The 27936-nt window shown below is 42.4% G+C and overlaps 1 protein-coding gene across 2 annotated transcripts in view; it reads right to left on the bottom strand.

Annotated features, from left to right (window-relative positions):
• ADAMTS12 (ADAM metallopeptidase with thrombospondin type 1 motif 12) overlaps positions 1-27936 on the bottom strand; it is a 393807-nt gene that overhangs the window by 80775 nt on the left and 285096 nt on the right. For both annotated transcript variants that reach the window (XM_070357669.1, XM_070357670.1), the window contains one exon: positions 4807-4933. In XM_070357669.1, coding sequence (XP_070213770.1) covers positions 4807-4933 — 127 coding nt within the window. The remainder of the gene's footprint in view (positions 1-4806; positions 4934-27936) is intronic.

The following is a 27936-nucleotide window of genomic DNA, read 5'->3' as shown; positions in this document are numbered from 1 at the left end:
TCCAGTACTTTGGCCACCTCATACAAAGAGTTGACTCATTGGAAAAGACTCTGATGCTGGGAGGGATTGGGGGCAAGAGGAGAAGGGGACGACAGAGGATGAGATGGCTGGATGGCATCACTGACTCGATGGACCTGAGTTTGAGTGAACTCCAGGAGTTGGTGATGGACAGGGAGGCCTGGTGTGCTGCAATTCATGGGGTTGCAAAGAGTTGGACACAACTGAGCAACTGAACTGAACTGAACCCATCCCAGTACAGGTATCATAAATTTTAAACATAAATGTATGTATGCATCTAAGTATGTGTGTGTGACCTTGGGTATAAAAACAAAACCAAAAGCAGACATTCTACTTTCAAGTTAAAAAAATGCTACTGGGATCTTTAATATCCCTCTCCAAAGGCTGTGCTTTAGCTTGAGGTCTGAACTGGGTAAATTCAGGCTTGATCTGCTACTTTTAGGATCTTTAAGGACCACAAGCTGGAGCCCAGGCATTAATCATGTACAGAAATTCAAGAAACTCAGACCTTGGGAAATGCATATCAGAGGGAAATCAAAACAAAAAAAATGCTACTAAATGATAAAAATTTAAAAAGAGTTGTCAAATTGCATATGTTTTGTTCTTCTTTAAGTATGATCTTCAAATTGTTTGGAGGGAATTGGAGGAAATTATGTTTCCAACACAACAGCAGAAATTGGGCATAAGATGTATTGTTTTCCTCCCTTGAAGTGCAATGATGTACAGTGGCAGAAGCGGCAGCTACAAAAATTATCATCAGCTCCCCAAGAAAACCTGAGCACTGGATGTCACATTTGTACTGAGTGGGGCAGCACAGTGACTGCCCGGTAGCCTATTACCTATTTGTGGCCATCAACACTTCCATTCTAGATGGTGATACCAGAGGTTCATTACTGATTTTGTAACAGGAAGCTGTGGAATCAGTCCATGTAAAAATTTTGTGGAGCTTTCCAGGTGGCGCTAGTGGTAAAAAGAATCTGCCTGCCAGTGCAGGAGACTAGACGTAAGAGATTTGGGTTTGATTCCTGGGTCAGGAAGATCCCCTAGAGGAGGGCATGGCAACCCACTCCAGTATTTTTTGCCTGGAGAAGCCCATGGACAGAGGAGCCTGGTGGACTGCAGTCCACAGGGTTGCAAAAAGTCAGACATGACTGAAGCTACTTAGCATGCACATCATTTACCTTGTTCTAACAACGCTGCTCTTAGAAATGCAAGCTAAAGCGATGTCAGTTAACCACAGAGCTCCAAAGAGGACAGGGGCCGTGGACAGTGATCAGGTCCCTGGGTCCCAGCCCTGACAACAGCTCTGTCTTGCTGGTGTATGTGTCTCATATAGCTCTCCTGGCTGTAAGCTTCCTTAGGAAGTGACGTATTTGTGCTATTTGTGCTATTCCAAAACATCCTGAGAAAGCTCGAGTCACTTACTTTCCAAGCTTTGGTGCTTCTGTGACTTGGTGAAGAGATTGCCCCTCCTCTCCCTGCTTTTACGTTGTGTGTGCACGTGTGTGCTCAGTTGTGCCTCACTCTTTGTGACCCATAGACTGCAGCAGGCCAGGCTCCTCCAACCACGGAATTCTCCAGCCAGGAATACTGGGATGGACTGTCATGCCCTCCTCCAGGGGATCTTCCCGACTGGGGATCGAATCTGCATCTCCTGCATTGTCAGGCTGATTCTTTACCACTGAGCAACCTGGGAAGCTCCCGCTTTACATTATGCTGGCATTAATTAGTACACTGCTTGTGTTACTTTCCTAGGGCTGCTGTAAAACAAGTCATCACAAACTTGGTGGCAAAAACAAAAGAAATCTAGTTTCTTATATCTCTGGAGGCCAGATAGACAAGTCAGCATTACTGGGATGAAGTGAAGGTGTTGGGAGGGCTGCACTCTTTGGAGGCTCTAGGGAAGATCCATTCCTTCCATCTTCAAGTCTGTGGTGGCTGCCAGCACTCCCTGGCTTGTGGCCTGTCACTCCAGTGTCTTCAAATCTTTCTGTTCCACCTTCATATTGTTTCTCCTCTGTGTGTGTGTGTGTGTGTGTGTGTGTGTGTGTGTGTGTGTGTGTGAAGTTTCCCTCTGCTTCTATAAGGATACTATGATGGAATTTAGGGTCCAAATCAATAATTCAGCACAACTTGCCCATTTCAAGACCCTTCAACTTAATTACCTCTTTAAAGGCCCTTTCTCCAAATAAGGTAACACTTGCAGGTTCCAGGGACCAGGAAGTGGATATTGTGGAGGCTAGTTTATAGCTACTACATGACTCCCTTTAGGGCCAACTTCCAGTCCCCAGAGCTCAGCCTGTATCATTTGGAATTCCTCTGTCAAGGCTCCGCCTCTGTGTCTACCAGGCTCCAGCCTCAGCTCATGTCCCATCCATTAGCCTCTGGACTCTGGCCCCAGTATCCATCTCCTTCTAGCACTGGTGGTATCTTATAGGATGACTTTCAACTAGAAAGTTCTGGTAGTTAGAGTGCAGAGATAGATAAAGATAACCACCTTTATGGGAACTGAATTCTGAAAATAGTGAGGCCAAGACTTTAGCTACAGGTGAATATGAAAAATGTCAGATATGGACTGATAACTCTTCTCAAACAGAGAGTGGCTACCAAATCCACTGTCTTCTCTGACTATGCCACTTTTATGGACACAGCTAATATCCCCATCTCTCTCTTGGTCTCATCAGGTGAGCACCTGCATCAGCATCTTTTGATGCCCACCAACCTAGCACAGAGCTTGCTTTGCCTTAGACACAAATCAAGTGAGGGGAGAGGTGCATGCCTGTCTTTGAGGGGTCTGCTGTATGTCGACCCACTGCAGGCTTACAGCTAGTCAGCCTTGGAACCAGGTACCAGAGACATAGATTTTATTATATCACAAAATCACAGTGCTCAGTACATGTAACTGTAACATGGTTATCATTGCCATCGTACCTCTCGTGGGAAATAATGGATGTTTAACAAAGACTTGCTGGTAATATTAAGGAAGGCCCAAGTAGACCAAAATAATAAAAATGTCCCTGAACCCTAGGGCCAAAGTTAGATTCAGGAACTAAACAGCTGTGGTTTTAAGAAGGTAGCCACTCACCAGAAAGGGTGGCATTGAAAAGTGAGGCAAGCATCCCAGGGTGTGTGTGGTGGTTGGCAGCTGGTGAGGGCAAAAGGAAGTGCCTGGTGAGAGTCATTGACTTTGATGGAGATAAATACGATGGAAGCGCGTAAACTCCACAAAGGGACAGGCTATTGATGAGATAAGGCAAGCGATAAGAAAGATTCCTCTTTCCAGGCTCATTCTTCCCTGAGAAGGATCTATAGAAACTGCAATGATTACATACAAAACCTAGTGGGGCCTGATCCTCCCCTCAAGTCCCCAGTTCTTCCCAGTGAAAGAGTTATGGGAGGGACTTCCCTGGTGGTCCAGTGGTTAAGACTTCACCTTCCAGTGCAGAGGGTGTGGGTTCGAACCCTGCTTGCGGAACTAAGATCCCACAAGCCTTGTGGCCAAAACCCCAAAACCTAACAAGGCAACATTGTAACAAACTCAATAAAGACATCAGGGTAGAGCCACAGCGAGGGGAGGGGACAGTAGTACCTCTGTCCTCTCTCGATGGAGATGGGGTCCAGCTCTGAACCTCACAGCCCACCTTCCACCCAGAAAGAAACCCCAGAACTGGACAGAGAATCAACCTGATTCTGAGATGAGAACACCCTGGCCTCTGGGACCTCCCTGCCTGAGACCAGAAGAAACTGACACTGTCTGCCTTGGCTGAGCTGTCTAGATGCTTCTTTTTGACCTAGTTATTTGGCATTTATCCCATTCTTTCAGCTCTTCTTTAGAATTCTGCCTGTCACTTGCTAGATTTATTATGCCAACCAGTCCCCTCCTGTTAAACTAAACTCTTCTTAATGTGTCTTCTTGGGACTGGAATGAATGCCTGACGGGATCTGCAAATGAAATACATCTCTGTTTATGGACACGAGGGAATGAAAACACTCCCCACAACTAATTCTTTCTTTTCTTCCCTCCCTTCTTTTTTCTTTTTCTTCTTCTCCCTACCCCTCTTTCTCTCTCTAACAAACGCCCCTCATAATAACATCCAAGCTGCCTTCTAGAAACTTGAATCTATATGATTCGGAGCAGATGAATACCTCTATTAACAGCAGTTCTCAACCAAGGGTGATTTTGCCCCCATAAGACATTTGGCAAAGTTTGGAGACATTTATGGTTGTCACAACCTGGACGGGAAGATGAAATGCTACAAACTTCTAAATGGACACAAGGCCAGGGATGCTGCTAAACATGTGACAGCCCCCAACAACAAAGAATTATCCAGCCCCAAATGTCAACAGTGCTGAGGTTGAACAAGCCTGGTCTGTAAGTCCACTTTTCAAGGCAGTGCTCCAAAAGTGTAAGCGTGTTCTCTAAAGGCTACTATTGCACTGGTGGGTAAAATGCTCTTGGAAAAGCCTAACCAATTAGCTAAAGAATTTTGGGATGATCTACACATCATTCTGTTCAACAGTGCTTTGGGACTTAAGTCTTACCAAGTAATTAAACATAGATCATACGAGCTTTGTAAGAAATACTGTTCTCTGGGAGAAAAAACGTTTCCCACTCACACCTTGTCACAGGTTCTAACAGCATAGCCACAGAAACCTGTGACAGCTTGCCTGTATTTATTCTAATAATGAAGCCACCCAGCCCTCCCCCATCACTGAGCCCTTGATTACTATGAAATCAGACACCATGGTAGGCAGACACACGGAGCTCGAGCTGTTACCAACAGTTACCTGGGTGGACAATCCTGTTCATGACACTTCTTCTGTCTCCCATTGGGTTGTGTTTCTGGATCACAGAATGTAGCTTTCACTATCCCACGGCCCTTCTTCACGCAATGGGCAGTCTGGCGGCGGATACCTGGGGGTTTAACAGAAAGGTTCACACGTATTAAACCCGAGCCCACATTCTTAGTGTCAGATGAGGCCCCTGATCATGCCTATAACTGATGAGAAAGTTGTCCATAAAGTATTTGGTCTTTATTTTTATTTTCTTAAAGATTTTTTTTTTTTTTTGATGTGGACCATTTTTTTAAAGTCTTTATTGAATTTGTTACATTACTACTTCTGTTCTATGGTTTGGCCTTTTAGCCATGAAGCATGTGGAATCTTAGTTCTCCGACCAGGGATCAAATCCACATCTCCCGCACTGGAAGGTGAAGTCTCAACCAGTGGACTATCAGGGAAGTCCAGAGTATTTGGTTTTTAAAGTAGGAATGGAGACCTCTTTAAATCTGCTCATGCTGCTGAACGCAATGGGTGAAAAATATCTTCCTAAGTAAGGACCAAAGATAATATAGGCCAATTAATATGTAATCTAGTATACAGATTCCACTCTAGCTGTGGAGACAAGACTCCACATACATATGCCAGATAAAACACAAAGTGAGATTTAAATACTGAAAACAGATGCCACCACCAGGTGTTGCAACACAATCCGACTTATTTAGTTTAATAAAAGAGAGGAATGGGAGCTTTATATTAGTTGGGGCTTGTAAACTCTGAAAGACAGAAATAAAATTCAAAATAATGTTGTGAAGTTGAGAGGTTATGTTTTTTAAAGTAGAGGGTTCTGACAGCAGGGATCGAAAATACTGTTGCCTTTGACACCAGGTTGGTAAGTAAGAAAGAGAAGCACATAGAAACGGTCGGGTCTACAGGTGAACACAGCCCACGTGGGGGCTGGATTTGACTTTGGATATAGAATGATAGTTGGGTTCAATCCCTGGGTCAGGAAGATCCCCTGGAGAAGGGAATTGCTACCCACTGCAGTATTCTTCCCTGGAGAATTCCTTGGACAGAGGAGCCTGGCGAGTTACGGTCCCTGAGAGCACAAAGAGTTGCACGTGAATGAGTGACTCCTTTCCCAATTTGGAAGCAGTCTTGTTCCAAATATGGACTGGTTCCAAATTGGGAAAGGAGTATGTCAAGGCTGTATATTGTCACCTTGCTTATTTAATTTATATGCAGAGTACATCATACAAAATGCTGGGCCGGATGAAGCACAAGCTGGAATCAAGATTGCTGGGAGAAATATCAATAACCTCAGATATGCAGATGACACCACCCTTATGGCAGAAAGTGAAGAGCAACTGAATAGCCTCTTGAGGAAAGTGAAAGAAGAGAGTGAAAAAGCTGGCTTAAAACTCAACACTCAAAAAGCAAAAGATCATGGCATCTGGTTCTACCACTTCATGGTAAATAGATGAGGAAACAATGGAAACAGTGAAAGACTTTATATTTTGGGCTCCAAAAGTTCCGGGAGTTGGTGATGGACAGGGAAGCCTGGCCTGCTGCAGTTCATGGGGTCACAAAGAGTCAGACGTGACTAAGAGACTGAACTGAACTGAGCGACTAACACTAACTAACTGAGTAGTAATTAATCCAGGTAGTGCTTGCCTTGCCCAGGGCACTGTTCAGACTTGTATGAAGACGCTTACTCCTTGGAAGGAATGTTATGACCAACCTAGATAGCATATTCAAAAGCAGAGACATTACTTTGCCAACAAAGGTTCGTCTAGTCAAGGCTATGGTTTTTCCTGTGGTCATGTATGGATGTGAGAGTTGGACTGTGAAGAAGGCTGAGTGCCGAAGAATTGATGCTTTTGAACTGTGGTGTTGGAGAAGACTCTTGAGAGTCTCTTGGACTGCAAGGAGATCTAACCAGTCCATTCTGAAGGAGATCAGCCCTGGGATTTCTTTGGAAGGAATGATGCTAAAGCTGAAACTCCAGTACTTTGGCCACCTCATGCGAAGAGTTGACTCATTGGAAAAGACTCTGATGCTGGGAGGGATTGGGGGGCAAGAGGAGAAGGGGACGACAGAGGATGAGATGGCTGGATGGCATCACTGACTCGATGGACGTGAGTCTGAGTGAACTCCGGGAGTTGGTGATGGACAGGAAGGCCTGGTGTGCTGCGATTCATGGGGTCGCAAAGAGTCAGACACAACTGAGCGACTGATCTGATCTGATCTGATGTGTTTATGTGTGTGTGTGACTACCTATGTATGTCCCAGACAAATATATACACATGTATAAATGTGTGTGTATGTATAACATAGCACCTATTATCTACTATGATGTGTAATAAATAAAACCTCACAACCCAATGAGGTCAACACTATTACTATTGCTACCTAACATATGAGAAAACAGGGCACAGTGAAGTCATACAGGTTAAGAAGGGAAAAGAAAGGACCACTGGCTTTACTAGCTAGGACATCATTGGCAAGAGAATGTGGAGGAGTAGCCAGACATCACGGATTGAGAGGTGAAGGGCAGGTAGGAAGAGTGTCATCATCTGTTCTGAAAGAGCCAATGATTCCATGCAAAATAGGAAAGGCTGGGTGGGAAGACTGAAGATGGAGGCCCCAGACAAGAGAGCAATTGACCAGCACAGAGACGGGCACCCTGAGCTCTCAGGGCATCTGGGCCTTGAGTGGGCTCACTGGTGAAGCCCAGAATTTGAAGGGCCACATGTGCACCAATAAGCTAGTCACTTCCTTGCTTTAGTGCCAATTACATGAAGGGATTGCCCATATCCACAATGCTGGCAGGACCCAAAATGGGGAGCTCCCCTACCACACACTGCATCACATGCCCTTACATGGACTCATGCCAATATCTGGGGCTAGCTTGCATATTCAGATGCCAAAGATTGTATCTCAGATGAGACAGTTGGATGGCATCACTGACTCAGTGGACATGAGTTTGAGCAAACTTCAGGAGACAGTGAAGGGCAGGAAGCCTGGTGTGCTGCAATCCATGGGGTCACAAAGAGTCAGATATGATTGAGCAACTGAACAACAACAAATTCAAAAATGTCAGAGGGAAATGCAAAACAGTAAGTGAAGACTTTAAAATGAATCAACAGTATTTTATTGTTCACTCAGTTCAGTTCACTTGCTCAGTCATGTCCAACTCTTCGCAACACCATGGTCTGTAGCACGCCAGGCTTCCCTGTCCATCACCAACTCCTGGAACTTGCTCAAACTCATGTCTGTCAAGTCAGTGATGCCATCCAATCATCTCAACCTCTGCTGCTCCCTTCTCCTGCCTTCAATCTTTCCCAGCATCAGGGTCTTTTCCAATGAATTGGCTCTTTGCATCAGGTGGCCAAAAGGATTGGAGTTTCGGCTTCAGCATCAGTTCTTCCAATGAATATTCAGGACTGATTTCCTTTAGGATTGACTGGTTTAATCTCCTTGTAGTGCAAGCGACTCTTAAGAGTCTTCTCCAACACCACAGTTCAAAAAGCATCAATTTTTCAGCACTCAGCTTTTTTTATGGTTTAACTCTCACATCTATACATGACTACCAGAGAAACCACAGCTTTGACTAGATGGACCTTTGTTGGCAAAGTGTTGTCTCTGCTTTTTAATACACTGTCTAGGTTTGTCATCAGAGAAGGGGATGGCACCCCACTCCAGTATTCTTGCCTGGAAAATCCCATGGGCGGAGGGAGCCTGGTAGGCTGCAGTCCATGGGGTCGAGAAGAGTCAGACACGACTGAGCGACTTCACTTTCACTTTTCACTTTCATGCATTGGAGAAGGCAATGGCAACCCACTCCAGTGTTCTTGCCTGGAGAATCCCAGGGATGGGGGGCCTGGTGGGCTGCCATCTATGGGGTCGCACAGAGTCGGACACGACTGAAGCGACTTAGCAGCAGCAGCAGCAGCAGCAGGTGTGTCATAGCTTTCCTTCCAAGGAGCAAGCATCTTTCAACTTCATGGCTGCAGTCACCATCTGCAGTGATTTTGGAGCCCAAGAAATTAAAGTCTGTCACTGTTTCCATTGTTTCCCCATCTATTTGCCTTGAAGTGATGGGACTGGATCCTAGCTTTCTGAATGTTGAGTTTTAAGCCAGCTTTTTCATTCTCCTCTTTCACTTTTATCAAGAGGCTCTTTAGTTCCTCTTTTATTGTTTAGTTCCTAATTTTATTGTTAAATCAACACTGTTTAGTTCTATTTAAGGAGAAGGAAATGGCAACCTGCTCCAGTGTTCTTGCCTAGAGAATCCTGTGTACAGAGGAGCCTGGTGGGCTGCTGTCCATAGGGTTGCATAGAGTTGGACATGACTGAAGCGACTTAGCATGCAGGCATGCATTGGAGAAGGAAATGGCAACCCACTCCAGTATTCTTGCCTGGAGAAATCCCAGGGACAGAGGAACCTGGTGGGCTGCCATCTATGAGGTTGCACAGTCGGACACGACTGAAGTGACTTAGCACCAGCAGCAGCAGTTCTATTTAAAGAGACAGGTAACATTTCAGTCACTCAGGCTTTCTCAAATGATAGACTATGTGCTCTTTTTTTTTTTTTTTCATATAAACAAAGTACTACCAACAGCTTGAAGCAACACTATAAAAGAAACTTTCATGGCATAATGACTGAGTCATTGTCTGGAAAGACACACACACCTGTAGAGAAGTCTTATATAATACGAGTGGAGTGGAGATTGCAATGACTGAATCCAGAAAAACTGACATGGAATCTGCCATTATAGAAGAGAAAAAAAGGAAAACGCTTAGATCTTAGAAGTTTCAGTAAAACTTTGGATAGTTTGGCAAATTCTTGATGTCAAAACATAAAAGGCAACTGTCAGATGACTCTCATAGGTTGGAAATATCCCCCCACAGAAGGCTTGTTTCTGTGCATTAATAGCAAAGATAAGTCAGTGCTTCTTACTCCAGAAGTAGTAGGAGGGCAGAGACATTACCAACAGTCCCCGCCAGAAAGTTAATAACATTTCATGAGTCAGTCTGCTAGACCAGCAGCCAGATGAGTGGATGAATGGGCCAGGCAGATACTGCCGGGTGCATGGGGGAAAATAAACAATGTGTCAGAGTTTCTCTGTTGGAATTAATGGTCATTGTTGTTGCTGTTCAGTTGCTCAGTCTTGTCTGACTCTTTGTGACCCCATGGACTGCAGTATGCTGGGCTTCCCTGTCCATCACCATCTCCGGGAGCTTGCTCAAACTCATGTCTATTAAGTTGGTGATGCCATCCAACCATCTCATCCTCTGTAATCCCCTTATCCTCCTGCCTTCAATCTTTCCCAGCATCAGGTCTTTTCTAATAAGCCAGCTCTTTGCATCAGGTGGCCAAAGTATTGGAGCTTCAACTTCAGCATCAGTCCTTCCAAAGAATATTCAGGATTGATTTCCTTCAGGATTGATTGGTTTGATCTTGCAGTCCAAGGGGCTCTCAAGAGTCTTCTCCAACACCACAGACCACTAATCTTCTATTATTCTAGCTCTTGAGTTCTCACTTCATAGATACAAAGCTAAGCCCAAACCTTCCAATGAGGGACCCTGACTCAATAGACTGATTACTCCCAGGTTATAGGAACACAATACCTGGCCAGGTGCTTCTGACTCTACTCAGGTACTTCTCTGTTCATTTTGTAAAATGTAATCTATAATTCCATCCCTTATCAAATTCTAGTTAAATAAGTAAGACAAATAAAATCCAAGAGTCCTAGGTTCTAGTCTCTACTTTTCCTTCTACTCATCACTAGTTTAACAGCAAGAAATGAGAATAATGACATTCAGACTGTTTAAGAGTGTGATGCTGAGCTAGTTTATTTCTGGGAGTGTCTTCTACTTTTATAATCTATAATCCATGAAGAGATGATAAAGTTTAATCATGGAAAACTGGCTAATAAGTGAATTCTGGTTAATAAAATTTTACCATTAACTTGGAAAAGTTTGTTTCAACTGCCATCAGAATGCCTCCACATTGCTAGTTCTTGTTGCCTTGGTGACAAACTGTATTTTCCAAAGATGGCTACAATAATCTGTCTTTTGGTATGTTCTTCTCTAGTTACCCTGACTTTGGACTGAATGCAGAAATGAAGTTATGTGAGTTCAGAGGTGAGGTCATAAAAGACCATGTGGCTTCCCTCTAATTCTTTAGAATCTGTCACTCTCAAGACCCTCCACCTGCCATGGAGTAGGAAACCCCCACCCTTGGAGAGACCAGGTATAGCTACTCCAGTTGACAGTCCCCAATGAGTTATCCAGCCCAAGTGCCAATCATATGAGTTAAGAAGCCTCCAGATGACTCCAGCTCCTAGGCATCTGAATCATTCTTTGCCACCTGGGTCTTCCTAGCTGAGGTGTCAGACACTGTGGAGCTAAGGCATGCCATCCCCACTGTATCCTGTCTAAATTTCTGACCTACAGAGTCCTACCTACGGGCATGCATGTTAAGTCACTTCAATTGTGTCTGACTCTTTGTGACCACATGGACTGTAGTCCCCCAGGCTCCTCTGTCCATGGGATTCTCTAGGCAAGAATACTGGAGTGGGCTGCCATGCCCTTCTCCAAGGGGATCTTCCCAATCCAGGGACTGAACCTGAGTCTCTTAGATCTCCTGCATTGGTAGGTAGGTTCTTTACCAGTTCAATTTTATAGGTAAGAAGCCATAGTAAAATGGGCGTTTTAGTACACTAAATTTAGGTTGCTATGTTATACAGCAATAGTAACTGGAATAGTACTCAATAAATGCTAGCTTCCTTCTTTTCTTGAGTCAAGACCCAGAGCTACCAACAAGCTTGGCTTGCTAGGAAACTCACCACTACTGATTTTATTGACTTTTCATTTCATCCTCTCCTGTGTTTTCTGTTTTCATTCCTTTTATTTTTTTTTGTTTTCACTCCAGGTTCACTCTGCAGAAGCTGATGCTATGGATTTCTGTGGCTTCCAATTAAATTTGGGAAATGGAGACACTATTTCTTTGGATAACTGCTCCTCCTTTTACTTCTTTAGGCCTAGGATGGTAGCTTTGTTCCCTCCATCCTCTACTATTAATGGATGGACAGAGGTAATGAATCACTTTTCTTGGCTTCCCTAAGCCCTACGCACACCTTTGAAAGTGGTCAGGGTATTCTGTTTGGGTGTGCAGGGCACCCTGACTGATAACGTCTCCATTGTAATAAAAAACTCAAACCATTAATTATGAGTGGCATAGTCATTAATCAACTCTGTAAACCAACTGCTGAAACAACAGAATCTTTCTTGACATAGGATATTGTAATACCTCTTTGTGGAGGGGGTCAGAATCAGTCATTATTTTAAGAGTAGTGATCATGATGTAACACTGCAAATGCAGAAAGTGTAACAGATTAGGTTGAATCTATGTGACCCTGACCTTTTCCTGTAATTCAAAAAAGAAAAATGATGTTGGCTTTTAAATCTGGCTTGCCTTTTGACCCTTTAACTTACACACTGAACACAGCCCACAAAGAAATTCTAAGTAATTAAGGTGCCAATCAATATGTTGGCCCAGAACTAAGTTAACTGATTATCTATAAGTATTTACTTGAAAAGGGCAGTAAGTGGAAATCAATCACATTCTAAATAGATGAGAATCAAACCCAAAGTTTTATAGAGGAATCTGAGTCACTGTCTCCACATATAGCAATGAGAATGTCACTGTGAAGCTGTAAACACATAGGAAACTTTTTTAGACACTGGTAGTGAGCAGTTTGGAGAAAGCAATGGCACCCCACTCCAGTACTCTTGCCTGGAAAATCCCATGGACAGAGGAGCCTGGTAGGCTTCAGTCCATGGGGTCGAGAAAGAGTTGGACTTGACTTAGCGACTTCCCTTTCACTTTTCACTTTCATGCATTGGAGAAGGAAATGGCAACCCACTCCAGTGTTCTTGCCTGGAGAATCCCAGGGACGGGAGAGCCTGGTGGGCTGCCATCTATGGGGTCACACAGAGTCGGACACGACTGAAGTGACTTAGCAGCAGCAGCAGCAGTGAGCGGTTGGGGCTTTCTTGAGGCTCAGAAGGTAAACAATTGACCTGTGATGTAAGAAACCTGGTTTGACTCCTAGGTCAGGAAGATCTCCTGGAGAACGGCATGGCAACACACTCCCATTTTCTTGCTGGAGAGTTCTGTGGACAAAGGAGCCTGGTGCACTACAGTCCACGAGGTTGCAAAGAGTCAGACACGACTGAGTGACTAACACACAGTGAGAGATTAATTAAGAACTTTTACTTTAAAAAAAATGGAGAACAGTGTGGAGATTTCTTAAAAAACTGAAAATAGAACTGCCTTATGACCCAGCAATCCCACTGCTGGGCATACACACTGAGGAAACCAGAATTGAAAGAGACACGTGTACCCCAATGTTCATCGCAGCACTGTTTATAATAGCCAGGACATGGAAGCAACCTAGATGTCCATCAGCAGATGAATGGATAAGAAAGCTGTGGTACATATACACAATGGAGTATTACTCAGCCATTAAAAAGAATGCATTTGAATCAGTTCTAATGAGGTGGATGAAACTGGAGCCTATTATACAGAGTGAAGCAAGCCAGAAAGAAAAACACCAATACGGTATACTAACACATATATATGGAATTTAGAAAGATGGTAACAATAAACCCTGTATAAGGGACAGCAAAAGAGACACAGATGTATAGAACAGTCTTTTGGACTCTGTGGGAGAGGGAGAGGGTGGGATGATTTTGGAGAATGGCATTGAAATATGTATAATATTATATATGAAATGAGCCACCAGTCCAGGTTCGATGCACGATACTGGATGCTTGGGGCTGGTGCAATGGGACGACCCAGAGGGATGGTATGGGGAGGGGGGGAGGGAGAAGGGTTCAGGATGGGGAACGCATGTATGCCTGTGGCGGATTCATTTCGATATATGGCAAAACCAATACAATATTGTAAAGTTAAAAAATAAAATAAAATTAATTTAAAAAAATTATCTTCATATACACTTGAACCTGATCATCTTGAGTGAAATTATCCTTTGATATAAAGAACAAGTTTCTTATGTCCAAAACCAAAACATAATTAAACAGGACAATACAGTTCATCATATTCTCAATTCAATATTGAGACTGTAAAATAAAGGGAGACTGTTATATTGTTAATTTAGCTCATACAAGATTTTTCTGACTCAAAAATTTAATTTATGAGGGGATAAACTGAAGACTTAGCTTATTGTAATGATCTGTGGCAGAAAATGTAAGATTTCCTATTATTTTAACTTAAGATCAAAGATACTCAAGCCCTGAATATTTAATCACAGCATCTGAAAGAGATTCAAAGTACTGTATACCAAGTCTTCAAAATACTGACAAAGAACAAGATCTTTTTTAAAAAACCATCATTTGAGAGTAAGTTAAGCAGTACACGTTAAATTTTACACTAGCACACAAATTGATAATTCTCCTAAAACTGGACATAACCTTGAGTATAATAATATGAGATGAAAACAAACACTGCCACAATTCTCTTAAATAAACAGAAATAACATTTAACTTCATAGAAGATGGGAAGAATAGGAATTATATAACTATATGTCTTGTTGGCAAGTCCATCTAAATCTATCAACTTTCAATTTCAGTTCCCAGTAAACATACATTTTGTATTTTCTGGCTCCTTGACTCCCTTCATCTCTGATTTCCTTGATCAGTGAATTCAGATCTGTCCTTCGTAATGAAGGTTCAGTCAAGAAGAACTTGAATCCCATCACTGCAAGAGCTCAAACACATTGATGTGTGTGTGTGTGTCTTCAACAACTACAATGTCAACATTAACACCACCACCACTGGAATTAGAAATGGTTTTGAATCCTGCTTTTAACATGTATCAAATGATCCTGGGCAATCTTTCTAACCTCTTCTAACCTCATTGTCCTCATCCTCATGTTGATGAGAGTATTGTATAAGGTTTCTGTGAGGATATAAATGATGCATACACTCTGATATATACATGATGTATCTAAGATGATGTCCCCTAAGTCCTGGCACAGTGCTTAATGCATGTTAGGTCCCTGAGAAAAGATTTTAACCTGAACGTGAAGCTTCTTTGTAACCCACTCACTAATCATGGGACATTATTTGCCTGCACAGCTCTGTTTTCTGAATGTTGTGAGGTCAGGGTTGGCTTCACACTCTGATACCAAGGAATAGAGCAAATCTAACTCATCCTGTCCTCATACTCCAATAATGTAAGCTTCTTACTACAAACAGCGGGACCCTGATTTATACGATTGTTTCTCTAGCTCAAAAGGACATTGAAACTGACTTCAGTAAGTAAAAATATTAATTGGACATCAACTAATGAGGTTTGATTTTATTATTATCCATTGCTGAAACCCACACTTGTTACAACACTGGTTAAGACTTAAGGCCAATAGTTTCCTCCTCCCTGAAATCCCAATGAACTGATTACATATACTGACTGTCACCGTCAGAAAGAAATTTTTAAAGAAAAAATAAGTACATAAGATATACTCAAATAGGAGCATTGCTGGTGCTTGAAGAATGCGTAATGGAATGAGATGGGATCCATTTTCAAAACTTAGGATCAGGAAGTACTCTTTCCTGCTTATAATTCCTCTTCTACACCTGCTATGTGCACATCAGTCAAAGCACATGCTTAAAAAAGAGGCAGAGGCCAGAAACATCTCACAAAACTCACAGGTTAACAAGAAAGCAGTCAGCCAGCAATTTCAAGACACACTGAGCAAAGCCAGCCTTCAGAGAAACCAACTGAGAAACCCCCAGAAAGTACATTATTAGGGAACCAAATTAAGGTCCTGGAAACAGGGAAGGGACTAATCTCTGCTGGCCACATGTGATAAAAAAAAAAGGGATGGGATGCAACGAAGATGACCAGCAGAATACGAGAACATTAGATTAGCTACCTTGGAAAGGATTCTGGTTAAAAGTTCCATATGTAGGGAACTTGGAAGGTGCCACTCTGTTGTAATGACAAGTAAAAAACCTGGACAGACTGAAAAACCAACTATTCTTGAGCATGTGAGAGGAAAGGGTATAGGTCAAACTGCTATCTTCAAGACTTGAGACATAGACGAATAGAGGGAGTCACAGATTCCCAACTTCCCAAAGCAGAGACTCATAAGTGGACCACCATGGGAACCTGAATTTCACCAACTAAATGAATGCTCACATGCTAGTGAAGTAATGCTCAAAATTCTCCAAGCCAGGCTTCAGCAATACGTGAACCGTGAACTTCCTGATGTTCAAGCTGGTTTTAGAAAAGGCAGAGGAACCAGAGATCAAATTGCCAACATCTGCTGGATCAAGGAAAAAGCAAGAGAGTTCCAGAAAAACATCTATTTATGCTTTATTGTTTATGCCAAAGCCTTTGACTGTGTGGATCACAATAAACTGTAGAAAATTCTGAAAGAGATGGGAATACCAGACCACCTGACCTGCCTCTTGAGAAATCTGTATGCAGGTCAGGAAGCAACAGTTAGAACTGGACATGGAACAACAGACTGGTTCCAAATAGGAAAAGGAGTCCGTCAAGGCTGTAGATTGTCACCCTGCTTATTTAACTTATATGCAGAGTACATCATGAGAAACGCTGGGCTGGAAGAAGCACAAGCTGGAATCAAGATTGCTGGGAGAAATATCAATAACCTCAGATATGCAGATGACACCACCGTTATGGCAGAAAGTGAAGAGGAACTAAAAAGCCTCTTGATGAAAGTGAAAGTGGAGAGTGAAAAAGTTGGCTTAAAGCTCAACATTCAGAAAATGAAGATCATGGCATCCAGTCCTATCACTTCATGGGAAATAGACGGGGAAACAGTGGAAACAGTGTCAGACTTTATTTTTTGGGGGCTCCAAAATCACTGCAGATGGTGACTGCAGCCATGAAATTAAAAGACACTTACTCCTTGGAAGGAAAGTTATGACCAACCTAGATAGCATATTGAAAATCAGAGACATTAATTTGCCAACAAAGGTCCATCTTGTCAAGGTTATGGTTTTTCCAGTGGTCATGTATGGATGTGAGAGTTGGACTGTGAAGAAGGCTGAGCGCGTGAAGAATTGATGCTTTTGAATTGTGGTGTTGGAGAAGACTCTTGAGAGTCCCTTGGACTGCAAGGAGATCCAACCAGTCCATTCTGAAGGAGATCAGCCCTGGGATTTCTTTGGAAGGAATGATGCTGAAGCTGAAATTCCAGTACTTTGGCCACCTCATACGAAGAGTTGACTCATTGGAAAAGAGTCTGATGCTGGGAGGGATTGGGGGCAGGAGGAGAAGGGGATGACAGAGGATGAGATGGATGTGAGTCTGAGTGAACTCCGGAAGTTGGTGATGGACAGGGAGGCCTGGTGTGCTGCGATTCATGGGGTCACAAAGAGTCGGACACGACTAAGTGACTGAACTGAACTGAAACATTAAGAAAAGAGTAACTAAAGACCCTCTTGATGAAGGTGAAAGAGGACAGTGAAAAAGCTGGCTTAAAACTCAACATTCAAAAAACTAAGATCATGGCATCCAGTCTCATCAGTTCATGGCAAATAGATGGGGAAACAATGGAAACAGTGACAGACTTTATTTTCTTGGGCTCCAAAATCACTGCAGATGGTGGCTGCAGCCACGAAATTAAATGATGCTTGCTCCTTGGAAGAAAAGCTATGACAAACCTATACAGCATATTAAAAAGCAGAGACACTACTTTGCCAACAAGTAAAGCCATCTAGTCAAGGCTATGGTTTTTCCAGTAGTCATGTATGGATATGAGAGTTGGACCATAAGGAAAGCTGAGCGCCGAAGAATTGATGCTTTTTAAACTGTGGTTTGAAGGAGACTCTTGAGAGTCCCTTGGACAGCAAGGAGATCAAACCAGTCAACACTAAAGGAAATCAATCCTGAATATTCATTGGAAGGACTGATGCTGAAGTTGAAGCTCCAGTACTTTGGCCACCTGATGTGAAGAGCCAGCTCACTGGAAAAGACCCTGATGCTGGGAAGGATTGAAGGCAGGAGGAGAGGGGGACGGCAGAGGACAGGATGGCTGGATGGCATCACCGACTCAATGGACATGAGTTTGAGCAAGTTCTGGGAGATGGTGAAGGACAGGGAAGCCTGTTGTGCTGCAGTCCATGGGGTTGCAAAGAGTCGGACATGACTGAGGAATGAACAAAAACAATGCCAGATACCAAACCACAGACCCAGGATAATGCCAAAAAACTACATCTAGGCATATCATTTTCAGATTATAGAAAATCAAAGACAAAGAAAAAATATTGTGAAACAAGTCAGAGGGAAAAAACACCTTACTCACGGAGGCACAAAGAAAAAACTGCATAAGACTTCTCAGAAATCTCACAAGCAAGAGGAGAGTGGAGTGAAATACTAGAAATGTTGAGAGAAAAAAACCATGGCAACCTAGAATTGGGCACCCTGTGAAATCACCATTCAAAAGAGAAGCAGAAATACTTTTTTAGACAAACAAAAGTGGAAGGAATTTGTTGCCAGTAGACCTGTGGGAAAGTAATGTTAAGAAAGAAGGAAAGCATTAAAAATCAAAAATTTGGATCTATATTAAAAAAAGAAAAGCATTAAAGAAGCAATAAATGAAGGTTAAATAAAAACTTGCATTTTTAAAATTCTGAGCTGATCTAACAGAAAACAGTTTGTTAAAAATATTAATAATAATACCAACAGTGTATTGATTATGATGCTTATGTGTATATGATACATATGTATATGGGCTTAGGTACATACACAAATGAAATGAATGACTGAAATGATACAACAGACAAGAGGCAGTAGTAACTAGGATATTTTGTTATTACAAGGTATTCTTACTGCCTATAAAGTGGTATAGCGCTATTAATATTTGAAAGTGGACTTGGATTAGCTGTAAACATGTATTGCTAATTCTAGGGCAAACACTAAAAAAAAAATAGATTAGCTACTCTAGGCTAAGAGTTCTCACTAGTTCATTAGTAAAGGCAACTAGAAAGTTATCAGATCTCTACTGTGTACTACTAGTAGTTTATTTTATATATTTATGCATATGGTAAACTATATAATCCTTATTCCAGAGCATATATCTAAATCTGTCTCAATGAATCCTATTATTTTTATGAAGTCCTACATATTGAAACATGTATATTTTGATATTTTGGGGGGGTTAATATCTGGACTTGGTTGATCCAACTTGACAATTACAGAGGACAAAGGGATTCCCTGTTGGCTCAGATGGTAAAGAATCTGCCTGCAACGCAGGAGACGTGAGTTCTATCCCTGGGTTGGGAAGATCCCTGAAGAAGGGAATGGCAACCCACTCCATCCAGTATTCTTGCCTGGAGAATTCCATGGACAGAGGAGCCTGGTGGGCTCAGTCCATGGGGTCGCAAAGAGTTAGATATGACTGAGTGACTAACACTTTCATTCTTTTTTTAATCATACTTGACAATTAACAGAGGACAAAGTCAGATGGAATAGCACCAAGATAAGTGCAATTTTACAAAGTCAACGAAGTATCTGACTCTGATTTTCTGTCTTCTAAGCATCACTATGGGCTTCCCAGGTGGCTCAGTGGTAAAGAATCTGCCTGCCAATGCAGGAGATGTGCATTTGATCCCTGGGGAGAGAAAATCGCCTGAAGGAGGGAATGGGAACCCAGTCCACTATTCTTGTCTGCACTACCCTATGGACAAGGGAGCCTGATGCTATAGTCCATGGGGTCACAAAGAGCTGGACTGAATGACTTGAGCATGCACAATCACTATATGGTCACCTATCAGGATTAGAGAGAAATGCATGCCCTAATGTATTATTCTCACCTTTTATCAAGGATATGTGGACATATCCCAAATGTATGATTATTTTGAGCCTTCATAGCAATACTGTCAGATAGACCCTGTAAGAACTAGTTTCAGTGACTGTAGGTATCTGTTCTACATGCATTTATTTCTAATGAACATGATCTAGTTTCTAAGGCAGTTTAGAACAGTTCTAGCAATCTCCAGGAGCTTCCCATGGTCTTTGGAATTGTATTTACCTTTTCCTATCAGAACACGATGTTTCTTAAACAAAGGGACAATAATTATACTCCAGAGAGAATTCAGCCAAACCAGGTGATGTCCAGAGTGGGGCAGTGGGAAATGTTCCCCCTTTGGTGCAGGTCATCGGTGTACTTCTACACCTAAAAACACAGCATCGAGGAGACTACAGAGCACAGAACTGGCAGAGGTCACGCTCAGAGGTGACGACTCACTGTCTCAGAGTAGTGCCACTGCTCTAGGTTTTACTAGACATAAGGCAGTTTTGGTTAGAATGCATTACAACTAGAAGCTTCCTGTAGTACTGAGGTTAAAATAGGGCAAGACTATGGCTTTTACATTCTTACAAAAGTGAGCTTGAGGTTTTGCCAAAATATTTCTTTTTAGTAAGGAGTCCTGAAGCTTCCTAAAGGTCAACACAGCATCTGTGTCAAGCCATTTCTGCAGCTGTTCCTTCGCAGATAATTCATTGGTTATACTTTTCTGGTTGATCTTTTGATGGGTGACTGGGGTAAATTTTCTTCAACAAGCCTCTTGTAATGAATGGTAGTGCTCATTCTTCCATTCCCTTCCAACCCTTCCCAAGGGATAGCTCATCCTAAATTCTCCCAGAGTCACCCCAAAGTCATGCCCCACAGATAAAGCAGGAGTAAAATCAAATATGGCAGAGAGGATAGAAGAATGAACACAAACAGAAGGAGACACTGTTGTTGTTATACTTTGAGTTCTCTTTGAAAAGTGGGCTGTGGGAAATAAGTGGGCTGGCTTTGATGATAGCCAACTAAATTTATAATATTCTCTTGCCAATTCTTCATACGTATTTCTGCTCTCAAACAAAGATAAAAATTTAAAATAGACTAAGGAAATAACATCTTAGTGGATTTTTTTAAATCATAAACTTCATTTTAAGTAACTTGGTTACCTCAACTGTTAATAAAATAAAAGCAGAAAAAAACAGGCTGCCTTTTTGCCAGATTTAATCAGAATGCTGTATCTACAATAATCAACATAACTTGCTTCTTGTCCTTCACTCATTTCAACAAAAATTATTGAATTTTCTCCCTAACTATATTTTTTGGATTCTTCATTTTGTTCTTGTTCCTGGAGGCATGTTGGTTTAAATTCATCTTTGAAAAAAGAAGAAGGGGTATGTATATGGAGGCAAAACATTCTCTTGAAGCCAACAGATATAGAGTTGCTAGAAGAAGCTGACTGTACACACAAGTTGCCTGATTGGGAAGCGGAATCCTCTTGATTTAGAGACGTGTGACAGCCTTTGGTGGGTGGGCACAGGCAATGTCCCACCCGTCCTTTTTTTTGGCAGGTCAAGACTGAGCCAGCAGAGGCAGAGCTCTATCTTTCCCTTGGAACATATCATTTTGGTTCTCCTTCAAAGCCTTCTTCCAGATAAGAAGCCAATGACTGATTACATCTTAGTGAATTTATACTTTAGTAGCTCTCTGCTCCAAATAGACAAGAGTAATTTGTAGGTGTTGGAAAAGACTCCTGAGAGTTCCTTGGACTGCAAGGAGATAAAACCAGTCAATCCTATAGGAAATCAACCCTGAATATTCATTGGAAGGACTGATGCTGAAGCTGAAACTCCAATACTTAGGCCACCTGAGGGAAAGAGCCAACTGACTGGAAAAGACTCTGATGCTAGGAAAGACTGAAGGCAGAAGAACTAGGAGGCAACAGAGGATGAGATCGTTGGATGGCATCACTGACTCAATGGACATGAGTTTGAGCAAACTCCAGGAGATAGTGAAGGACAGGGAAGCCTGACATGCTGCAGCCCATGGAGTTGCAAAGAGTTGGACATGACTTCACTGAACAAAAACAACAAATATGTAAAGTTACTGGTGGTTCAGTAATATGCAAAATTATAAAAAGTATTCAATTATAACTATTTCAAAGGGAAAACCAAAATGTCACAATGCTTAAATGCAGGTAAAAATCCTGGCAAAAGGGTGAGCAGGACTTAAGTGAAGGGTCTGCCAGAAGCTGTTGTGGGTGGTGGCCATGTACTTGGCTCCAGTGAAGTCTCAGAGCTTTAGCTGCTCCACATGAGGTGGGAAGGAGACCACCCTCACCACAAACTTCTTGGATCCTAACTCCTGAACTTCAGGCCTAGGAAGGTGGCAAAGTAAGGACTCAGCTTGTCACATAAACACTCCACCAAGCTGCCTGCTGTCTCTGTGATAATTCCTAATGTATTTTCAGTGTCACAAGGAGAGGCAATTCTGAACCACCTTAACAAGTACTGTCCTAAAATAAAGTCCCACAGGGTGGTCAGGAAAAAAGTGCCAAAACTAGGAAGAGTGGGTGCATGTAGATAGTAAAAGGGAGGAAAAGGACAGGAAAGAGAAAAATAAAAAGAAACCAAAAGGGAGAGTTTTTCCATAAAGAAGGTTGAGCCTGAAGAGTTGAAGCTTTCAAATTGTGGTGCTGGGGAAGACTCTTGAGCGTACCTTGGACTGCAAGATCAAACTAGTCAATCCTAAAGGAAATCAACCCTGAATATTCACTGGAAGGACTGAAGCTGAAGCTCCGATACTTTGGTCACCTGATGAGAAGAGCTGACTCATTGGAAAAGACCCTGATGCTGGGAAAAATTGAGGGCAGGAGGAGAAGGAGGTGACAGAGGATGAGATGGTTGGATGGCATCATTGACTCATGAGTTTGAGCAAGCTCTGGGAGACAGTGGAGGACAGAGGAGGCTGGTATGCTGCAGTCCATGGGGTTGCAAAGAATTTGACACAACTTGGTGACTTAACAACAAATAGGAAATCATGCTCAAATCAAGCCTATAAATTAGAATTCAAAGTCCATAAAGAAATATAATATCATTGAAAAAGCAAGAGAGTCCCAGAAAAACATCTATTTCTGCTTTATTGACTATGCCAAAGCCTTTGACTGTGTGGATCACAATCAACTGTGGAAAATTCTTCAAGAGATGGGAATACCAGACCACCTGACCTGCCTCTTGAGAAACCTGTATACAAGTCAGCAAGCAACAGTTAGAACTGGACATGGAACAGACTGGTTTCAAATAGGAAAAGGAGTACGTCAAGGCTGTATATCGTCACCCTGCTTATTTAACTTATATGCAGAGTACATCATGAGAAATGCTGGGCTGGATGAAGCACAAGCTGGAATCAAGATGGCGGGGAGAAATATCAATAACTTCAGATATGCAGATGATACCACTATTATGGTAGAAAGTGAAGAAGAACTAAAGAGCCTCTTTATGAATGTGAAAGAAGAGAGTGAGAAAGTTGGCTTAAAGCTCAACATTCAGAAAACGAAGATCATGGCATCCGGTCCCATCACTTCATGGGAAATAGATGGGGAAACAGTGGAAACAGTGGCTGACTTTATTTTTTTGAGCTCCAAAATCACTGCAGATGGTGACTGCAGCCATGAAATTAAAAGACACTAACTCCTTGGGAGGAAAGTTATGACCAACCTAGATAGCATATTGAAAAGCAGAGACATTACTTTGCCAACAAAGGTCCGTCTAGTCAAGGCTATGGTTTTTCCAGTGGTCATGTATGGATGTGAGAGTTGGACTGTGAAGAAGGCTGAGCGCCGAAGAATTGATGCTTTTGAACTGTGGTGTTGGAGAAGACTCTTGAGAGTCCCTTGGACTGCAAGGAGATCCAACCAGTCCATCCTAAAGGAGATCAGTCCTGGGTGTTCATTGGAAGGAATGATGTTGAAGCTGAAACTCCAGTACTTTGGCCACCTCATGCGAAGAGTTAACTCATTTGAAAAGACCCTGATGCTGGGAAAGATTGAGGGCAGGAGAAGAAGGGGATGACAGAGGATGAGATGGCTGGATGGCATCACTGACTCAATGGACATGAGTTTGGGTGGACTCCAGGAGTTGGTGATGAACAGGGAGGCCTGGCGTGCTGCAGTTTATGGGGTCACAAAGAGCTGGACACAACTGAGGGACTGAACTGAACTGAAGGACAGTAAAATAATTACAACAAGAATTTACTCTGGATAAAATATGTTTGATAGGACAGTGCTATGGAATGAACATTTATTGAACATATGAAAATTCATATGTTGAAGTCCCTCCACACCAGTGTCATGGTATTTGCAGGTGGGGTAATGGGGGAGGTAATTGGGTCATGAGGGTAAGGTCCTCATAACAGAACAGACACCCTTATGTAAAGGAGAAGGGGCACGGGAGACCTTGCTCTCTCTGCCATGTAAGGATACAGTGAGAAGACAGCCATCAAGTCAGAAGATTCTCTGAGAACTGAATCTGTGAGCACCTTGACCTTGGAATTTCTAGCCTCCAGAACTGTGAGAAATGAAGCTTCCCAGTCTGTTGTGTTTTGTAATAGCAGTCCAAACTGAAAAAGACAGCAATCTGACATATATTTTAAAATAAGCATGCTACTTGCTGCCTTTGGATATTTTCACTTGGACATCTCACACTCACTTTAACTGAATTCACATAATTATAAACTCCTCTTTAGAACTGTTTCTTGTCACATCTCTCTGCTTCAGTGAGTAAAACCACATTTAGCCAGTTATGCAGAGGGGAACATTGAAAGGAGAACATTTCAACCATCCCCAGGCTCAAAAAACTCCCTACCAACAGATAAACTGAATCACCCAGTAAGTCCAGGCTAGTCCACCTCCTAAATATCTCCACATTTGTATAACTTTTCTACCTGTAACACCTTACTTTTATTTATTTATTTACTTTTAAACTTTTTCTTTTTTATGGAGGTATAGCTGATTAACAAAAAATGTTGTGACAGTTTCAAGTAGACCACGAAGGGACCTAGCCATATATATACACTTATCTTTTCTCCCCCAAGCCCCCAACACCATCCAGGCTGCCACATAACATTGAGCAGAGTTCCATGTGCTATACATCAGGGCCTTGTTGCTCATCCATTTTAAATACAGCAGTGTGAACCACCTTACTTTTAGTTCAAGCCACTAATATTACTTCCCCAGATGACTGCCAAGATCTTCTTTCTCTTTGCCATTCCTCTAGTGTTTCTCCCACATGGAAACAAAACATTGACTCTAGTTAACTCTGGGAGAAAGGAAAGAGAGTGGAATTAGAGACTGCTCTTTAAGTATATTTGTGCACTTTTTTATTCTTTAAAAATGAAGATTGAAATAAACATGACATAATAATAAGATCTGATTAACTTGAGTGGTTGATATACAGGAGTTTGTTATGGCATTCTCCTTTTTTTGCTGGGATGTTTGAAATATTTTCTGGAGAAAAAGTGTAAAACTAGCAACCCTTTTACTATGGGAATCAATTTGATAATAAATTTCTTAATATTTGGTATATCTTACTTTTTGAACCCAGAAATTATATTTACAAATTAACATTTAATGAGATAATTCTTTACATGGGCCCAAAGATGCTCATTAGAGGGTAATGATCAATAAGGAACTGGCTAAGGGAATTTTGCTTTGTCTTGCTGCTGCTGCTAAGTCGCTTCAGTCATGTCCGACTTTGTGCGACCCCATAGACAGCAGCCCACCAGGCTCCCCTGTCCCTGGGATTCTCCAGGCAAGAACACTGGAGTGGGTTGCCATTTCCTTCTCCAATGCATGAAAGGGAAAAGTGAAAGTGAAGTCACTCAGTCGTGTCCAACTCTTCTCGACCCCATGGTCTGCAGCCTACCAGGCTCCTCCATCCATGGAATTTTCCAGGCAAGAGTACTGGAGTGGGGTGCCATTGCCTTCTTCAATTGTCTTGCTAGTGAAATATAATGTGTCCATAAAAATGATTGCTCTGGAGACTGAATAATACGTGGAAAATTACCTATGTTAGGATGTTAAATGAAAACATGTGTGTGTGTGTACATAAATCCATTTGCCTGCACACACTGTAAACACCTACTGGAGAAGGCAATGGCAACCCCTCCAGTGCTCTTGCCTGGAAAATCCCATGGGTGGAGGAGCCTGGCAGGCTACAGTTCATGGGGTTGCAAAGAGTTGGACATTACCGAGCAACTTTACTTTCTTTCACATAAAGATTTATGTGAAACAAGATTTATGGGAAACAAGAATATTGAAGGGCAATAAAGCAAAATACCAAAGTGCATATGTGTTAGGGTGCTGATTTAAAAAAAAAATTTCATTAACGTATTTAAGTTAGTTTTACAATATATAAAGTTTTAACCTGACATAAAAATACACCACCAAATGATTCAGTGTTTCGGGCATGCCTCCATCTTTATATTTAACAGTGAGTGTCCTGTGTAAATATTAGCATTTCAATCTCTATGTCTGAGAGTATGAAGGTGGATACGCTGTCACTCTTCTCTGTCAGAACAAAGACAGCACAGTGCTATTTGAATAGATAGCAGAGGCTGAAATTTAGGTGAGCATGTGGACACTATGATCACTGTGCTAAAGTTTAATAAGCAGAGTGACATTTGCCCAAGTTGGCTGAGGTGCAACTGAAGGATCAGGATGCCCTTCACTCTTGGTAAGGCTGTTGCATCTCCTTGCTAACTGCAGATGTATCTTTATGATTCTCACACCAATCAGCTATTTATATGGTATTTCCCCTGTTCTGAAATATCACACAAGTCACGCAAAGAGTCCAACCCATGCTGAAATAGCAGGAGCGGGTGGATGATGTTCTCTTCTTCTCTGAGGAGGCCCTGCTAAGGCAGGACTAGCTGAGTTTCTCTCTGTGGTGTCCTGGGACAAATGATTCAAACTTAAAGCTTAAAATCCCAGGATAGAGGAGCCTAGCAGGCTATAGTCCATGGGGATGCAAAAGAGTGGGACACAACTTAGCAACTAAACAACAACAATCCTTGCACAGAAAAGAGAACAAAAGGGATGCAAAATTGAAAAAGTATTTGTTAACCACAATGAAGTCTCAATGACTTCATGTTCCTCACAACTGTTCCTCAGGAAAATATTTTCTTATTTTCTGCTTAAGTAGCTTTTGCTTCTCAGCGTGTCTAGCCCTCCTGGGCAGCAGGGGCAGGATCCTTGGCGGGAACAGCAGGACAGGCTCTTACGGATGCCCCTGAGGCTGATATCAGTGCACATTTGACCTGGACAGATTTCCAGAGGTTTGGGGTTTTTAAAAATGTCACGCACTTTGAAATGAACATATGACCTGTTATTTCTAAGGGTTGTGTGCTGTGTGCTCACTCATGTCCGACTCTTTGCGACCCCATGGACTGTAGTCCACCAGGCTCCTCTGTCCATGGGATTTTCCAGGCAAGGATACTGGAGTAGGTTGCCATTTCCTTCTCCATTCCAAAGGTTAGCTCTTGGTTTTCTATACTGAAGGAGGGAAAGAAAGAAATCAGTAATACAGAAGTTGTCTCACTGTCACTGGATCTCTTTCCATGATTACCTCCCGGGGGGCAGGGGGTAGAAGGAGCAAGTGGACAAGTGGAGCAAAGTACATGAGAGGAAGCCAGGGAGAAGGAGGCTGTATTCTCCTGGCTCCTTCATTCCCTCACTTTGATTCTCTTTGCTGTATTGCTGATTCTGGCGTTTCAGCATATAGTCATCCTTGTTTTATAGGCAGTAGTAACAATGCATACATGCATGCTAAGTCGCTTCAGTCGTGTCTGACTCTTTGCAACCCAATAGACTGTAGCCTGCCAGTCTGTCCATGGGATTCTCCAGGAAAAAATACTGGAGTGGGTTGCTTTGCCCTCCTCCAGGGGATTTTCCTGATCCAGGGGTCGAAGCCACTTCTCTTGTTTCCTGCTTTGGCAGGCGGGTTCTTTACCACTAGCGTTAGTTGTCCTCATTTTATAGGCAGTAGTAATAACAGAGGCAGAAAATTCCAGAACAGACTTGGACAGGATCCAAAAGAAGAAAAGAGAGTTAGAGTTTACTATTAAAGCCCCCAAATGAGTGAAGAGCCCCAAGTACCAGAATAGCCCCAACTCCTGCCTTCACAGACCTCGAGAGCCCATGTTCTACAAATGTCCACGTGCTCCTGTCCAGCTTCTAGCATCTGTCTGCAGCTGGACTGTGCCTACAGGGCTGAGGCCAATCAATGAAACTGAA

The sequence above is a fragment of the Bos mutus genome, chromosome 20, assembly GCF_027580195.1.
Source record: "Bos mutus isolate GX-2022 chromosome 20, NWIPB_WYAK_1.1, whole genome shotgun sequence".
In the NCBI taxonomy this organism is placed as follows: Eukaryota; Metazoa; Chordata; class Mammalia; order Artiodactyla; family Bovidae; genus Bos; species Bos mutus.
This window is presented reverse-complemented; position numbering and strand designations above follow the sequence as displayed.